At 53.0% G+C, this 18,172-nt stretch overlaps 3 protein-coding genes across 3 annotated transcripts; all 3 read right to left on the bottom strand.

Annotated features, from left to right (window-relative positions):
* Positions 1-1,724: 1,724 nt before the first annotated feature.
* Positions 1,725-3,151, bottom strand: BDP55DRAFT_333707 (uncharacterized protein). Its single transcript, XM_060566865.1, has 2 exons — positions 1,934-3,151; positions 1,725-1,872 (listed from the first exon to the last, which is right to left on the bottom strand). Exon 1 carries the CDS (start codon positions 2,899-2,901, stop codon positions 2,029-2,031), a length of 873 nt encoding a protein of 290 aa, XP_060424455.1. The 5' UTR covers positions 2,902-3,151; the 3' UTR covers positions 1,725-1,872; positions 1,934-2,028.
* Positions 2,944-4,856, bottom strand: BDP55DRAFT_733013 (uncharacterized protein; the record flags this gene model as incomplete). The annotated part of the gene is made up of 2 exons (XM_060580017.1): positions 2,944-3,011; positions 3,902-4,856. The coding sequence occupies 2 exons, from the start codon at positions 4,854-4,856 to the stop codon at positions 2,944-2,946; spliced, it is 1,023 nt and encodes a 340-aa protein (XP_060424454.1).
* A 1,684-nt stretch (positions 4,857-6,540) lies between these two features.
* BDP55DRAFT_562409 (oxysterol-binding family protein) lies at positions 6,541-8,011 on the bottom strand (the record flags this gene model as incomplete). Its single annotated transcript, XM_060570152.1, has 3 exons — positions 6,541-6,957; positions 7,022-7,690; positions 7,769-8,011. Coding segments are annotated over 3 exons (1,329 nt in total), but the record flags the coding sequence as incomplete, so codon positions are not given.
* Between the last annotated feature and the right edge of the window lie 10,161 nt (positions 8,012-18,172).

The raw sequence follows: 18,172 nt of genomic DNA, 5'->3' as shown, positions 1-18,172 counted from the left end.
AGGCGTCATGGATGGCAAACCCAGTTTCTGGGCGAGAACTCATGTTGGTAGTCTGGTGCGGGGTATGGCCAATCAAACATTGCACAATGCTTTTTCGTTCCCTCATTAAACAACTTCAAACTCTAGCTTCGGCTACAAGCTTCAACTCAGGGGTAAAGGAAAACCAGACAAAGTCTTTGTCGGGGGGGGCGTTTCGCTCTGGCACATCACCAGAAGCACACAAACAATCCCTTTTGCCACTATCCGTAGTAAACTAGCACCTATATTCCGTAGACCGCATCGATGATCATCGGACACGTTCGAGGCCTTGAGCCTCTTTTGCTTTAAGCCCGTGGCTCCTTGCTTCCCTCCCTTCCTTCCGCTCCTTTGGTTCCAGCCAATCCCGCCGATCGATGGTCTTTGGCAGGCGTCGAGGCTTGGACTTGGCGGCAAACCAAAGCTTGCATGGGCCGGGGCTGGGAGTTCCCACATTCCCGCGCCGTTGGATCCGGCGTCTTGGTACTGGTGACTCGTGAGAAATGGATGTGGTTCGTGTCATGCAAAAAAAATAAAAAAAAAATAAAGAAAAAAATTGGCCTAGACCTTTCCCTACACTAGTTCATCTGATGTCTCTCTCCCTCTCTCGCACGTGTAGTTCTCAGACCACTTTAACAAATCTCTCAACTCGTTTCGTCATGAGCTGTTTAGAGTTAACTGGCAAGCACCGTGGCACTGCAAACGACTCTGTATGTTGCATAAGTTTGCTACACAGAAAATCTCTCATTTGAGTTACACCATATCCGTTAGGGCCCTATATGCCGTTCTCTATGGTATCGTCCAAGTGGGCCTCCGAGATTGCGAAATCAACATGGTTGAGCTCGCCCCGGTTACATCCCGCCGGTACAGAGTTGAGCCAAGGTGTCACTATGCCCCTCTCTGCCTTCTTCGCCAAGTTCGCTTCGAAATGTCTCCATTTCTCTGTCACGAGTTCCTGTTGCAATCCGCACAGTCCTCATCATCGCTTCGACTGCTTTCCCCGATGAACCCGGTTGACTGACCAATTGGCCAGTGCGGAAGCGACCGTCGTCTGTCCAAGCACCTTATGTTACTTCGAAGAACGGAGTACGTAGTACGAATAGGATTGTTTACTGATCCTATTATCTATGGCAACCTCTTATGCATGGATGTAGGCCTCAAGTTCAGCCAGCTCCTTCTTCTCCCGTGCGTCAGCTCATGAACATTCTACGGCTTTCATGTTAACAATTTACTTCCGCCTCTGGCCTTTCCGCACCTCGGGCCTTCATAGACCCGGCGAGTCAGGCATAACTCCACCGCCAGTCACCTCACGGGACATCACAATCTTGCATTCAATTCAGAGTTCAGTAAGCGAAGTGGCAAGGAGACGCGTAAACGCTGAATCAGCCGCGCGAGAGGGAGAAGGGAACCTAGCCGCTTATCCCCAGGTGGTTTTGCAGGCGGCGGTATCCATCCAGTGCGGCTGAGTCGAGTCGCTTCGCCCAGATCTCGTATCAACAAGTTTATTAATCTACTGATCATCTCGCTGGACCGGAATCTCTTTTTTGCCCTTGTCTGCCCAGTCCGCGCGTCTGACGTAGGCCAGTGAGGCGTACTGAGTACAGCCTTGGTCGAGGTTTAGTTCGTCGAAACGCGTGGGCAGCTGGTCATTTGACTGCCGTCCATACACAGCATACTTCCAAAATATCGAGTGTCATACTTCTCAGGCAGCTTCGAACGCCATCGGTAATCCGAGCAATTGCGCCTCACTAGCTTGTCCCTGTAGATTGCCAGCCAAGCTTGTTTATTTGGAGCCAAAGACTCCATAGCTGGCTCCGGTTGTTGCCTAGCTTGTCAAGACTCAGGCGAAGACAAGTACTGCGTTGCTCATTAGCACATGCTATCAATATGTCCGGGTACGTCTTCTTCACATACATACCTCGGTTCTCTTGTCGTCTTATCCGACCCTTTTTCTCCAACAACATCCCTTCCCGTTCTACAAAGGGGATCTTGCGATAATGTGTGAAGGTGATTTCAAGTAAACTCGATCAAAGGCTTGGAATGGCTCACGGTGAACCTCACCCCTCGGTCTTTGAGTGACCTCCACAGTGAAACAATATCGACCATGTCCAAGTTCTCAGGCAAGAAGGTAATAAGATTGTCCTCTACCGTATAAGTAGCGGTCTTATCCGATTCCATGTACCGTCCTTTTGCTCTGAATTCTACGTTTTCCAAGTTCGGCATCTTTTGCAAGTACTGAAAGTGGTGCCTAAGCTTTTGCACCAAGCCGGGCCTGAGCAGAACCGCACAGAGGCTTATGGATTGGACATGGGAGAAAGGTCCCACGCAACCGCCGTATTCGAAAAGGCGAAAAAGAGTCCTGCACTTGACCATATGATCATGCGGAATTGGATATTTGACACAGTAAGCAAACTGGTCAACGCTCGGGACGACCCGTATGGACGAAGGCCACGTCAACGGCCTGCCGCGATCATGCCAATCTATCCGGAAATATGTGCATCGTGGTAACCGTCTGTTTATGATCTCTCGAGTTCTGTGGTCGACTAGTGTAAAGTTACGCAGGAATTCCATGGCATTATGCCGAAGCCTGGTTCTGCCCCTTTCCCAGTTCCTAGCTTCGTCAATCAAGAAATGCTCGATTCTGTGAGACCAGGGGTGTTTGCCTTTGTCGAGCATGCGGCAGCGAATCATATCTGTCACCTGCTCGGACTCGAATCCGACCACAACCCAAGATAATGGCTTGACTGTCGATTCCAAATCGTTAATCACGGCGTCGACAATTGCGAGCCATATTTCATACGGAAGGACGCCGGTTGGGAGAGTGGCGCCTCTGATTCCGAATTTTATACGCTCCAAGATATTGCAAAACTTGGTGGACCAGCGCATGGTGAATACAGTCCTCGTGTGACTCTGGCTGCGGGTCGATGTTTATCTTTCAGAGGCGTTATAGATGATGACGAAGGAGATTAGTAATGTGGCGTTGGATTTAGTCGACGCTGTGCAGTAGACATTAGTATTGCCTGTACCGACGGCGTCTATGTTGCGACATGACGGAGATGGAGGTGAGGTGAGCTGCTGTAGTGGTATGAAACGGAAGAAAGTTTCTAGTCGTTCAACATAGCAATACCCAGGTAGGATTCGTGGCGCTGTCGAACTTTACGAGCAGGGTTCTCATGATTTGAGCCAAGCAATGAGTTCCTGGCGCTTCCCTCGGGACAGAGAATTGAATTTTCGGGGCTGGAACAAGCAGAGTAGAAAGCATAATCCGAGACACCCTGACGACCTCCAACATTGAAAGGCAGGATCGCTCTACATTGGGTATGGCCGAGGTGTGAAATTGGTTCATCGTTACCATAGAATACTTGCAGCTACATCGACACATAGAGAGTACGTAGATCCTAATGGCCGTCCATAACTACCTTGGTCGAGTGTCTCAAGTGCGTGTTGCCTACTATCTGGTACAGTGATCTTAGGGACGTGACTCGATGAGTAGACACACTTAGCCTCTCCAATTCTATAGTGTATAGAACTGGCTGCCTCGGCCAGCATTCTCGCGAAACGAGGCGGTATGAAGAGGGTGCAAGGCGCTTATCGCATCGTCAACGTAGGCCCGTTTGACACTTGGTATGGAGAGACACCACTCCTCGCATGTCAGACTTTGACTTCGCGAGCAACTGAATTCAAATTGGGGTATCAAAGAACATCAAAAGGCAAGGCAGTCTAGCTTCTTCCATCCCGACGCTTCCCACCTACCACCATATACCAACATGAACAAGGTTCCAGTACCAAGCCGGAGAGGACACTCCCGCCAACTCCAAAGAACTTACCCTACCATATAGTAAGCTTTGCCGTTCTCTCTATTCCAGTTCAATCCGATAGCACTTACACTCCTCCTCAACAAACCTCGTCCGCAGCCCCCCATCCGTACGAACGAGCTCAATCTCCCCACGCTTAGCATACCTCGGCTGGATCGTAATCTCTACCCCAGCATCAAACAACGGCTCCCACAACAACAAAAGCCGCGTATCGCTCAGCGCCAACTCCGCAGCGAGGTCAGGCAAGATAGCAGGGTCAACAGGCAGAATCGCCCGGTGATCGTGCAGCGGCTTGTCAGGCTGCACGGGGCTCTGGATCGCGCACCACGTCTGCACGCGTCTCAGCTCGGGCAGGGCCGCGAGGGCGCGGATTTGCTTGCTGGATGCTGTCATTAGGTTTGACAAGCTGCTGCTGACGTTACGGATCATGCGCATTGGTCCGTCGGCAGACTCCGACGAGAGGGTTAGGATTGCGGTCTCGAGGGGTTCAGGGTTCTCGCCATCTGCGTTATTATGTCTATCCGCGGCCTTGAAGTCAAGGACGAAGATGTCGATTTCGGGGAGGACGTAGGCGTGTCTGGGTAGGAGATCGGTATCAATGTCAATGCTGAACACGATGTTGCCGGGCTTTCTCGGGCGCGCCCAGTTTGCGGCGTTCGCGGACCAGTCTACGGCGTTCGCGGGGGTGCGGTGGTGACGCGGGACATGGTGGTGGCGCGGAAACTTACAAAAGGTCTTGTCGACGATGTCCGAGACGTGTTTGCTGCGGAGGTTGGCGAGGTCGCTGACGAGGCGCCAGCGCTTCGTCTGGGAGGCGTAGTCGAAGGCGTGGTTGTCGGTGATGTAGATTGAATCCAGGGCGTCTGGGCATCCTTCGACGTGCCATGTCGAGGGCGCTTCGGTTTCTGCTTCGGCGTAGGCGGATTCGACGTAGCGGTCTGCGATCTCGAGGAATAGTTCCAGGGGGACGACGACTCTTGAGGCGCTTGCTTCGGTGGTGGGCTGGTTCTGGGACTGATCAGCCATGGTTGGGAGAGTTAGCTGGTTGTTGGTAGCTGAGTTGAGTAGAGAAGTAGGAAAGAGAAACTTAGACTGGAGAGAGGTGTGGTTGGGAATGCTTGCGAATTGGTTGCTACAGGCAATGAAGTCAGTCCGGACCAGTGAATGTGAAGTTTGTGTTGAGGAATTGGATTTTGGTAGGTGAAGTCGAAAGGTGAAGTTAATGCTGATACAAAGGTGAAGTGAGCTCGGGAGCCAGTCCTGAGGAGTGCTATGAGCCGGGACTGTAGAAAAAGGACGATCTATATTAGTACTTGAGAGTTTGCTGCTGCTGTTGTAGAGATCTGTAGTGTAGTAGGTTAGTTGTGAAGCTTCTTCCAACTTTACGTGTCATTTTTACCTCAAGCCCCCTTTCACGGTTACAATCAACGAGCTTGGTCTTTGTAACCCAGGGAAACAAAGTGATTGTCCCTGCCGCCTTGAGATTCAAGTCGATAATCGTTGACCAAGAGACAAAGATATTTTACTTGCATCATTGTCCATTATCCTTCATCAGAGATCTTTAATGCTGGTACGCCCTCCTTATCAGTAGGTCCTTGAGAGTGTATGAGATGAGTACCTCATCAATTATTAGGTGTACACTGCCATTCTCATCACGAAAATACAGACAAAATCCTTTGACCAAAGATTTTACAGCTTGAAAGCCACCAGGGAATTGCAATACGTGCTTGTGCGGCGTCGAGTGCCACCACCAAGACGTCCCCAAACCCCCGAATCCCCCCCCCCCTTCCCGAAAGCGGGGCCGAACCGCACGGAGCCGAACCCAAAACTCGGCTCGGCGCCCGGTACCACATCAAAACGCTCTGCGTCACCTCCGTCATCCGAAAGCGAACATGCCGTCCCAACACCAACTCCCACAAGCTTTCTTCCCCTCTTCTTCGAGTGAAATATTGGCAGAGTTTCTTACAGAAAACAAGGGAAGCAGTAGCGCTTGGCTGAGTTGAGACTGCCCATCTCAAGGATTACCTTTTTCTTCTCCCCCTTCGAATCTTGTCGCCCCTCCTGTTCAGATCGACTTCAAAACCCGCATTCCTCTCAAGCCCAGTCCTCTCACAGCTACACACGCAAACATATCACATGTCCTCCAGGCTAGTCACTCATCCTCCCAAGTCGCATTCATACTAGATCAAGTGTTGATGAAGTGTATTACTATAAACCTCAAGCAAGAATACCATCTAAAATCCCAACGCCGACCTTCCATAGAAAGGCTTGTGTGTGTGTGTCTGTGTGTGTATGAGTGCAATGTCCCACAGAAGCGAACAATGCAAAGAAATCTCCCTCTTCTCTTCCCCTCCCACACATCATGCAACGCAAAAACCTCCCGCCCTCATTGTCTGTGCAAGAATTCTTCAAGCGAGGGATGATGAATAAACAGGGAAAATAACACCCCGAGCAAGAGAACCTGTAAAAGCAAACTGAACGATGCATCCTTCGAAACTGGGGACCGAGTTGGACAAGTCATGCCATCGGCCGTTAAGGAAAAGATCGAGAGGTCAACAAATCCAAAGCAACCCGAGAAAGAGAGAGAGAAGAAGAGTTTCCAACAAAAAAAAAAGAAAAAAAAAAAGAAAAGGAGGGATGGCCGGATGCAGCTCCCAGGCGCTCAGTATGACTTCTAATCCAATTAATTTCCCCCCCCCAGCACTGGCATTTACTTGCTCTCCACAGCTGGAGTCTCAGCCGCAGCCGCAGCCGCAGCCGGAGCTTCTACAACAATGATATCGCTCATGTCCCACTCCCCCTTCTGCGCTCTCGCGAGCACCTCTTTTCCCTTATCCGTCAACTCGGGCTTGCCACCCGTGTCCGTTACCTGCTCGAAGAAGGCGGGCTTGAAGACCTCACCCGTGCGCTCGCGCTCACGCGCCAGCTCTCGCTGCCGCTCCTCGAGCTCGACCTTGACCTGCGTCGCCTTGGAGAACTGCTTCGCGTGGATAGCTTCGGTGACGCCACCCCACATAGTCAGGGATTCGTTCTCGAGCTGCTTCTCCTTCGGGGGCAGCACCTTGGGTGCGACATTGAGGGGTGCGAGATCGATGATTGTGTAGCGGGCTTCGACAGGATGAGAGTTCTGTATATTGTGGTCAGTATTCATGCGACAGATGGGGGTGAAGGGAGACGGGGAGGGTACATACCACTGGCTTAGGGCCGAGGGTAAACTCAATCTTCTCGCGCCACGGACCGCTGAGGCGGGCGACAATATCGGCCTCCGGAACATCCTTGATGTTGACCTTGTTATCGTTCTCGGGATCGTACTTGAAGATGATGCCCTCGACGCGGTTCGTAGATCGGCCGAGCCACCCAGCTTCAATGTAGTGCAGAATCGTCTTGAGCTTGGTCTCCGGGCACGTAATGTACGCCATCTCACTGACGCTGACGCTCAAGCTTCCCCTGAGGATGCCACCGAGATGCGCCGCGGGGTGAGTGAGGCGATACGTCTCGCCGCCGCGCTTTTCGAGTGTGACAAAGATACCGAGGTTGTGCTCACCAGGCAACACGCGAACACTAGTACCCGTGAATTTTGCCGTGATCTGGTCGAAGCCGCGAGCAGAGAGGCCCCGCTCGGGACAGCTGATGTGGAACGCGCTTACAGGCGGGTGATGGGAGGTCTGCTCGGTTAGGTATGAGATGCGGAGAGGCTTGTTCTCGGCCGTCGTGTTGCCGTGTTGAGGAACGGAGAGGGAAACGGCCGAGGCGTTCTTGTCTGCCTTGGCCGACTTGAAGCTTGACGAGCTGCTGGCCGCGCCGCTGCCGAGGGCCGTCGTGTTGATCTTGGGAGCATTATCTTCGGTTTCCCAATTACACTAGTCACATCCTCACGATCAGCGTCACAAACCATGACAGGCGCATGTTGCGCGGCGAAAGGAACGGCAGCAACTCACCCTAAAGAACTCTCCCAAACACGAGTTGTATGGTTTGCAAGGCTTTCCCTTGACGTACTTCAGATCCTTTGTGAACCAGAACCGGCAGACCTCGAGCATACGATCGAGGGGCTCGTCCGCGGTACCAATAGCAACAAAGGCGTTGGGCGCATCGAGGTAATTCCAGTATTCGAGATTCGGTGTCGGCTCGAGGAGTTGGGACGGAAGAGAGAAGCGGACGGCAGCAAGGTCGGCGACACCAATAAACCTGAAAGTAAGAGGCCGTCAGCTTGAATTCCAATTTCCTGATGAGTCTCGTCCGTCTGGCTCTGGAGCTTTGGGGGTCTGATGAGGTGACGACCGCAGGTTTACCCCTCCAGGGATCGTCGCCCATCAGCCAACGCACCACACCCCGCCCGCGAGGCAGAGAAACTCGCCTCCTCATTTCCAAAGCACTGCGCATGCAGGAAAAACTGCCAGACGACGCCAACCACCACGGGACAGACTCACTTCTTCAGAATGCCAATAAAGGTCTTGAGCTTCGAGCCATCGCTCTGAGGCTCCTCAGGCGTATCGTGCGCAACTGCAGCAGCCATGGTTGCAGTCTCGAGATCGGAGACAAGGGGCTGGTTGGTTGGGTTGGTTGTGGAGGATGGGCGAGAGGTTCAAACAAGCCCGCGCCGGTCGGTGGGTTTTCGGAGGAGCGAGAGAGAGTTTGGGAACCGATGACGACGCTTCCCTTTTTTCCGCCTTTGGGTTAACTGCTGCTTGGCGGCCGGCGTACTGCGTAAAAGGTACTGTTCACCAAGAAATCGCCCAGGCGAAAAATAGCGGCTTTGGCTGCGATAAGGTGGGGTGCCGAGAACGGCTGGCGGGGTTGCGAAGCCGAGATGGGAACGGCCAAAAAAGAGAAACCGAACAGTGAGAGACAAGCACACCCACACTACAACGTAAGGTAGCAGTCCCAAGAGATCTGGCGGTTGCAGTCGAGATCCAGAGGTGGTTTATAGATGGCAGGGTAAGGTTTTCCTTTGAGTTGCTCGACTCCGGGTCGAAGTGAAAAGATGCTACCGCTGGTGCGATGCGATAGCCGTTGTTGCGGGTACGTTTGTTTGGACAGGTAAGGTATTCGTAGGCGAGGTGGTTCCAAAGCGTGAGCGCGCGTGTCTGTTTCGTTTCAGTCGTCCGACTCGTGCGCAGCGCGCCGCAGTGTACAGATACGTATGCGATGGAAGATGAGACTCTGCAGATGGAATCGAACCCTTCCTTTTCGCGTCTATTGGGAATATATTGAGAGGCGATAGTGGGTAGGTGGTCTGGATAGTATGAAATACTGTGGACGTTGCCGTATCGGAGATGGGTAGCGAATCGGCAAGACGAGCACGGAAAAAAAGAAAAGGTGCAACCCAGACGCGGAACGGAGTAGATAGAGACGAAGGTTTGTTCGATTCGGGGGCAATGTTCTCTCTCTCCTCTCTCTCTTTCTCCTCCAGCAAATAAACAAAGAATTTGGAAATGGCGGTGGATAAAAGAGGATGAAGAGAGAGATGAAGGCGAAACTGCAGGCCCCAGAAAGGTACGTAAAAATGGCATGCACGGCACCCAAAAGGCATGAACAGCAGCATCAGCGGCATCAGCAGCATCAGCAGCATCAGCAAGCATCGATCAAGCAATAGCAGCCGCCGCCAGCAGCAGAGCTCCATGTATCGGAGCGGCAAGGGCAGGTGGTGACGCCGCACAGAGAGCGCTAAACCCGCAACCTGACGAAAGGAGCGGGAGGATGGCACCGAGGGACAGCGCCAAGCAGCCAGTAGGTGCAGCTCAGTCCAGCGTGTGCCTTAGGGGCAGTACCTGCATCTACAGTGCGATAGGTGACGTGATGGGTCATGAGACCAAGTAATCACGAGTACAACAGCTCTGGCCGATAAGTGATAGCACTGTTTAAAGTCTCTGATAACGCACCGACCGTCCTTTCTCCTTCCAGAACAACTGTCAGAAGCCCTTAGAAAAGAGTCAGATAAGAGCTGCGATAAGACACTTCCTCCCCGCTCTGATGCTACATCAGAAACGAAGGGGCCTCGCACCTCTGACTTTTAGCAACAGCTCGAGAACAACGGAGCTCTCGATGATGTTTTATCTAGCACCGAGAAGCATGCAGAGAGAATGGTAGAATCGGCTCTCTAGCTTCAGGAGAAACTGGAGTCATCATGGCTATACTCACTCTTACCGTTCTACCACGTAAGGCAAGCCATGCATGTAATAACGCTCCCATCCATCCATCACCATAGGCCGTGTCCGGACCGCCGCAGACAGCAAAGCAGCCTCGCAACGCCAGGGCCGGATATCGACCAATCATCCGCCCACATGTCTAATCCAGCCGCCATCACAAGCTTCCCTCACTGTCTCGCTCTCTGCCTTGTCTTGACTCAAGCCTAACCCCTTCAAACACGTCTGCTTCCATGGTGAGAGGGGAGGGGTAACTAGCTTAAAAGGACGAGGAAACAAGCTCGAGCACATGGGAGGAATGAGAGGCTGCGGCGGCATCATCTGCTTTGTACACTTACTCGCAATATGCGCGATGAAGGTAAGAAAGGCACTGTGATTACTCCGTACTTGTGTACAACATACCTTTACTGTCCCAAGTGAAGTTGGGATATCCGTCAACTACTTCCTTCCAAACACCACTACATGCTGGAGAACGAATGATATCTCGCAAACCGTTGAACGACTTCTCAAAACACCGTCAATTCATACAATAGGGTATATTCGACAAGAAGTCACACGAATCTCAATAACAAGGGTTAAATAGCGAACAGATAGTTAGTATCCAATTCTTCTCAATCCCATGACAGGGACATTCCCCAAATCCAAAAAGGGAGTAAAGCGAAAGCAGCATACGATTCTACCCAAGCCTCATCCCAACCATAGCGTATCACTCAACGAGTTGCGCTTCTTCAGCTCTTCAGCCTTCTCCCACCCGCACTGACTTGAGTCCAGTCACAGAGCTAGAGTCCACACTACCTGACTGACAACCCAAACCTGGATTCTGCAAGCCAACCTCAGATCAACTTCAACTTCAAACATCAGAGGTAACGTAAGCAAAGCAACCACGGAGGCAGACGCAAGTCTGCAGCAAAAGACACCACAAGTGAACAAATCCTCTACTACGTGAAGGACATCACAAGCGCAACACAACCAGTCACGAGAACCCAAATCCCACCCTGCATACAACACGCAGTAGAGCCGCATATCTCCAAGCCCACAGGGCCCGCAGCACCCAAGCGTACGTCCACCTCGTATCCCGTGACCCCCCTTCATCTCATGAAGCCATCACGAGACCAAAAAAACTCACCTACACCTTATTCAACGCTCGTCCTTTCCCCCATCTCCTAGTTCCTATACCCAAGGAGGCTGTGAATCAATCTTCACCCTGGCCCCCCTCATTCCCGCCGAAAAACACTTTCCCCTGAGCGTGCCCTGATACTCATCCATGATGCCCCCCCCCCCGACGGTTCACCGGAACCTGAACAAAGTCAGCTTCCGATATTGAACACTTTGATATTACCTTCGCCTCTCTCATCCGCCTGCTCACCCGCCCGTCCGCCCGCCGCCGTTCTCCGCCTTTACTATTGCTGCGGCTACTACTACTCCGTACTGGCCACTGCTACTGCTACTGTTGCTGCAGATCTTCAAGAACCCCTCATCTCAGGCCATCTCAGGGTCCTGCCAGGGACTCACCTCCAAGGCAAGACAAGGCTCGTCGTTGCTTGGGTTAGTTGGTGCTAGGTGGTCCAAAGCGCGATTCCAGGGGGGGGGGGGGGGGGGGGAGCTCGGAACCTGGAGGGTCTCTTGGAGGGTCCTCTGGAAGGGGAAGGAGGAGGCTAACAGGAACAGCAGCAGGAGGAGGAGGAGGAGGAGGAGGAGGAGGAGGAGGAGGAGGAGGAGGTTACATCAGGAGTGAAGGGAAGAGGTGGGGACCGAGAGGGGGGGGGGGTGTACGTCCGCTTGGGATCGTCGATTCGTCTCATACTCTTATCACCAACCTCATCTCTCGGTAAGTTGAATTGTAGTAAGAATGGGAACAGGGGGGTGAAAATGGAAATTGGGAATGGGGGTCTGATGGAAAGGATACCTCAACGGCGTGTGTACCGATGGTATCTCGGTATCAGACTCCTCATCGAGTTTCAATTTCCACCGAAAATCTCCTCGACTCGAGGGTCATCAAGGAACATGGGAGAGTCAAGGGCTTCGAGAAGAGGAGAAGGGAGGGGGGGCCGCCGTTCGTTCCCCGTCTTACATGCTACCCTTCATGCATCTGATCGTCGCGAAGAGTAAGAAGAAAAATATCACGATGCTCGTGAATGCGTGAATGCCTTCAAAAGTTTCGCCGCCTCCAAGGCCCGAATCAAACCCAACCCCCCGGTCCTCCGAACATCACCACTCCCGGACGGACCCCCCCCTCCCTTCAAAAAATCCAATATCAAAATGGTGTCAAGCCGCAAAAAGAAATGCAACAATGTTCCACTCCAGTCAAAAGCGGTGTATGTCAGGGATATCCGCAGCGGTGCAGAAGAGAGAAACCGTGGCCCGTACCTGCATTCGGCATTTGGCTCACCGAACCACCAACCACCCACCAACCCGGGGCTCCGATGGAAGTTGACCCTGATTTTGACTTCGTATAGCTTCATCCTGCACCTCCTCAAAGGGCTCTAACGAGCATAATCCCCCTCCATCTGCCAACTTCAGGGTCTCTGGCGCCATGGGAATCTTGGAAGATCTGCATTCTGACCGTTTTTTTCCAATCCAAGCATTCCAACTGACAGGTTCACCTGAAGGGTTGCATCGCATGCGGTGGGCAGAGAGAAGGAGGGAATAAGGGAAAGAAAAATACCACCCAGCAATGCCAGTCGAAGAGGAAGTGCCGCCGCCGCAAGGCCCCCCTCCGAATCAAGCTTCATCGACAAAGCAACAAAAAGTGAACCCCCGCCCCACCCAATAAGCACCGCCGTATATTCATTATCGTCAAGAAAAACATCTCCTCTCCCGGCGGTTACTTCGTGGTGAGAAAGTGGCCCCCCGGTATTCCGGCCGAACACGAGAGATCAACGCGTGGCAAAGTCCCGTGGTCGACCGGAGGCTAGGAGCCCGGGCTTCACGGCCCTCTTTGCCTAATGCCGACTCTCTCTATCGACTCCTGGACGTCTGAATCCTCGACGTCGGACATGCGTCTCGGGGGATCGGGGGGTGTGTAGTTCCTATTCACGCCTCTTCCCACACACCAAACACATCCCGCTACCCCCTTTTTCTGCTTCTGCTTCATGTATCCAGACACGCCAGTCTTATCCCCATGTCTAACGTCTGCAAGAATCGTACGCGAATAACGTCAGTGTCTCCCCTCCAATACTTCCCCAAGTTGCCTCTATCGTGGCTCAGCCCTCTATAAATATATATATTCCAATGATTTTCTCAGGGGGGGGGGCGCGATCAAGGGTTCCATTGACTGATTTCCACCCATCGAGAAACCTACCTCGTCGAGAAATGATCATCGTCGCTTTCTGCCCCCCCCCGATTCCCCTCTCTTCCCGCCTTCCTCAATTCCCAAGCCCAACACAAACCTTGTTCGGTCCAACCCTGATCATGGCATCGGAGTCAGGGACCATCTGCCATATGTTTTGTGCCCCCAAACACCGCAACACACGCTGTCCGCCCCCCCCCCCGTGTGCCCCCGCAAGACCCACGCCATGGAAGGGTCCATCGAAGAGTTTTCTCTCCTCCAACAATTTCATCCCCTCTCATCGACAATGACCTCATGATCGACACCAAACTTTCTCTCTTGGGCAACCGTCACCGTCAATAATCGCTGCATCCCGGCGGCGTCCGTGGAGACCCTTAAAAGGCATCCCTAGGGCAAATCCACCATCTGCACCCTGATCCCGGCCGACCACAGGGCGCACGCGGGATGCTCTCCGATGCCACAGCGTCAGCGTCTGTGAGTGCCGTGCCGGACCACTAAGTCAGTGGGCAACGCAACGGCAGAGAGCCACCTCCACTGTCGGGACCCTAGTCAAGTTGCTGGATGTGAGATTAGCTCTAACAGCACGTCTGCCATTCATCCGCAACAACATGATGAGTATATCTGTCGCTATCGTAGGACTCGGCTTTATCACATGCCGCTGCAGTTGTAGCTCGCTTCTTTTTTTGTGTTCCTGTGGCCCCTTCGGAGGGTGAGGCTTGCATATCCATTCGCGGTGTAAGTGAGGAAACAAAATTGTACCTGCGCGTTGCCCACAGCACGACTTTGTTTTTGCCGCCGTTAGTGTTGCAACCTCCGCCTGGCTACCCTCGTCAACTGGCGCTTACAAAGTTAACCCTAAGCTTCGTCATTTCCTAGTCCCGAGAGAAGGGCACGTTCCGGGGTGGATGACAACGGTCCCTTGAGGCCTTGTTCCCATGTCCGGCAAAGCGCATGTTGGTGCCCCGGGTCTCCGAGTGCAACGTGAGGTGGACCTCAACCCAAGCAGGCGAACTCAACCGGCTCGGCTACGAGACATTGCCCTGACGCATATTGACGAAAGCTTCTCATCACCGGCGCGTCGGACAGCAACCTTGCGTCTCCACTGACTGAATTACGACCATATGGCACTCCCCCAGCTGCGGGATCAAGCCCCGAAGGTGTCCTACTGCCTAACGTTGCATGTGGTAAGATTGGAATTAAGCTCCAGGATGATGGGCCAGGGCGGGTCAGGGCCTGCGACTATTATGTAGCCCCTCTGTTTGGTGACTGAGAAACCCATCAAGATGTCTTCTCTGGTTCATATACACTGCGTCTGACTCGTGTGCTACAGTCGGAGCGTAGTTTGACAGGTTTATTGGCACTTAACGGCGGGCGATATTGTCGAATCTCCGTCATAGCCAGTCTGAGCGGCTCTCGCCGTTCTGCGAATCGGGGACTTTAGGGTTCGGCAAGCTATTGAAGTTACGGGCCACGGCAGAGTGGTAAGGTACGAGATCCTATCCTACCTTACGCTGACCGTGAGGTAAGCCACGAAGCAATCTCGATGAAGAATAAGTCCGTGGAGCTTGCCGGCAACTCTGAGATGAATTGATTCCGTACCTTTGCCCATGTAGCATCAGCGTGCACCCACACCTCCACTGCGGCTGCCGCGACCCTCAACCAAATACCTGGTAATGTTGGCGCTGAATGCATAGAAGCATGAAAGAAATTGTTGATTTTTCTTAAATCGCCGATCAACGGTCAACTAGACTCGGGCACTTGATCCCCCTGCTTTGACCATGAATGCGAGGACCCTGAAGAAACCATACTAGCAAGCAACCGGCGGTTGGTTTCAATCGCTGGGTAGGGCTCCGTGGTCTCGTAGTTAGTCTCCTGTACCCCAGGGCCGTTGCGCGGGATGGCCCAAGATGGCTTCAACCATGTGCCCAGATTGGGATGCACACCATCAGTTGTCATAATCTCATGCGGACATTGAGCAATGAGCGGTCGTGAGGTTATGCCACGCGCTACAAAACGCCCTGGGGTCTGCTGAAATCCTCTTGCCCCAAGAGTGCGTGCTCCGAAGCCACATGTGCAAGGGCCCCGCAAATATGCATGGCAACCCTCCCACTTTGACGCGCTCATAAAGGCCATGATCCCAAGCTCTCTATCCGTACCACGGCCGCCCACCCAAGCCTGTCCGAAGCGTTGCATTTCCAAAGCTTGGCGAGATTTGTGGCTCGCAATAACATCGTGCGAGGCCGATGGTAGCTGGCTTCGGCGCCATATCTGCGGGCATTGCCTCACGGCATGCTGCCCGCTCCGTGCACTGTTTAGTAGCGCGATATGGACGTCAAATGCCAACCAGGCATGACATTTGATAGATATTCATCATGCCGTTGTAGTAGCCGTCTCCGGGCCGGCATCTTTGCAGTCACCTCCTGACTCCTGAGTGCTGAGTGCGGGCTCGCATTTGGGTTGGACATGGTATCCATGGTCAAGCTCAAGATCCCGGGGTAGAGCTCAGGGAGCTCTTGCTGGAGCCGGCTACCCATTGACAAAGTACTCTGCCATCTCGCCTGGTAACACCTTGTCCGTATCCACTCGGTGAATTATCCGGCCATGTTCAACTGATCAGAGAACAATGTTTTGTGTCCGTACTTCATAGTGGGCAGAACTTGGTGATTGCTGCTGCTCAGGCAGACTCTCCAGGCCCAGCAGTTTCCGTCGGTCAACGCCACATCAAATTCGTGCGACGTCCCGGGAAGAACGAGGCGCTGAGACTGGCCTCCCCTGTAGTCGTACTTCGATGCATCGTTAGGCCGAACAGAGTGAAGACGGGGGCCCCGTTTTCGAGGGAATGACGTGGTTCGTGGTATCTCAGCATCCCCATTTGGACGGCATAAATGTGCCTGCATTGAGAGAAGTTCGACACTCTCCCATTTTCGGAAGCTGGTCTGATGAGGGTGCGGCCTACCAGGTGGCAGGGTTACGAGTTTCGAACACGTCCCGCGCAACTATATCAGCGGCACAGAGAACCACGGATCGTGTGTTGTCGGGGTCTGTTTCAACTCTCTGTGCAACGACTGTTGATGCAAGTTCCATTGCACTATCGCAACGCTGGCTTCTACCGGTGCCACGAATCAAGTGTGCGGCGCAGAGGTTTCCACACCGCAACTCTCAAAGACGCTACATTGCGGAGAGTTGACTTAAGATGTGAGGGCTAACTCGACTGTTCATTGGAGCCTTCTGAGGGGATGGAGCTTGTGGCATCGTGGAATGTTGTCTGTGGAGCCGACGTCGCTTTTTCGAAGGTACTTTGGTGAAAATAGAGACCCAGTGAAGACAGTTTTTTCTTCTTCTGTTTGGCTTTCGTCAAGCACGACATGACATCATTCTTTCGTGGCGGTGCGCTCTCTCCAACTTTGACATCCATCCCTGGTCCTTGTCCAAGATGAAGATGGAGACTGAGATGGAGAATGGAGATGGAGCATGCGCATGTCGGGTCCTGGGTCCCGCAGCAGTTTGTTTCTCTCCAAAGCCCCGGGGTCGAAAGAAAGCAACACACGGCGCTTTGCCATGCCGTCGTCTCCATATGAATTCGCTGTGCCGAATCAACGTCGGATCCCCCCCATGAGGAACAGGAGGAAATTTTCGGTGTTGGTCTCCATCTGAGTGGCACCCAGACAAAACCATCAAAGTCACAGCCTGAGCTGCGAGGCCCATTTCGACTGGCCACCGATGTCGTCAGTGAGGTATTTGCCATTTGGCGATGGTAGCAACGCGACACTGAAGGGGCGAATTCTCATCAAAATCTGCCCACCCATGTTCCATGCACTGGTGCGCACATGGCTGCATCTTTGATCACGAGGCCCATTTCACAGACTCAGAAACTTCTTCCGCACGCTGGGATCGCCTCTCTTCAGCTCATCCACGGACCATGGTAGGTGTGTGTGACGTGAACCGCACAGCTGGAAATTATTGGGACCTCCAACTACCGATGTTTGGCGAGTTTCTGGGTCTCAATTAGAAGCCCTACGGCCGGATCCTTGTGGTTTGATGTTGGCAATGTTATCTCGACAATGATGCGAAATTATCGAACTGCAACGACTGCATTGGGCTTATCCCTGCAAAACCGCACATTTCGATATTTGGAAGTAGACTGTGGTCGACGTTGGAATGCCCTCGTACTCTGTATCGTATGTAGCCGTATGATCAGAGCATTCTGGTCGAGGGAAAGTCGGAAGCGATGAGATCGATGCTTCGCCATCAGACTAAAACTGAACGCCGTGCTGTTTGGCCGCCTCGTTGTAGGGGAAAGTCCCCTAACCACCCGGTCCAATCTCCAAGTCGCGGGAACTCTGCTGAGTAGACTGGCAATTCCATTCCCTTTGGGACGAACGATTACTGTGCTTAGGAACGACGACCGTTGAAGTTGATGACAAAAGCAAGCAGCGATTGGCTCGTCGATGTCCCCCGGAAAGTTGTGCTGGGATGAACTCCCTCGCCCGTGGGCAGATTCTCCAGCGTGCTGGACCGAAGATCGGCATCAGAAACGGGCAGGCGAGCCGCGATGGCTGGCTCCCGACATCCTCTGCTTCTATTTCGATTTCGTGTTAGTCATTGGCGCCAATGAGTCCTGACCCAATCGGCAAATCCTTTTCAAAGACCCTTCTTCCTGAGGCTCCTGTACTTCGTACGGATGTAAATCGAACACCAGGAGTTCAGAGACACAAGTATCGCGCTTGTTGTCGCAGGCTCGTAGCCCCGTGATTGATGAGTTTCGAACTCTCGACATTAGCCTGTGGGTAAGGAGGTGAGTCTGGGTCGCCGTGACGTCAGAGCTTTTGCTCGAGGTCCCGCCTCGCCCTGGTAATTTGGGAACAGTCACAGACTCGCAGGCTCAAAGCCGCTGCGCGAGACACTCGGGT

The sequence above is a fragment of the Colletotrichum godetiae genome (genome assembly GCF_030913485.1).
Source record: "Colletotrichum godetiae strain CBS 193.32 chromosome Unknown BDP55scaffold_57, whole genome shotgun sequence".
Taxonomy (NCBI): Eukaryota; Fungi; Ascomycota; class Sordariomycetes; order Glomerellales; family Glomerellaceae; genus Colletotrichum; species Colletotrichum godetiae.
This window is presented reverse-complemented; position numbering and strand designations above follow the sequence as displayed.

Coding starts and splice junctions, on each gene's coding strand:
- BDP55DRAFT_333707 (XM_060566865.1), bottom strand. CDS start 2,901: ATGCGCTGGTCCACCAAGTTTTGCAATATCTTGGAGCGTATAAAATTC.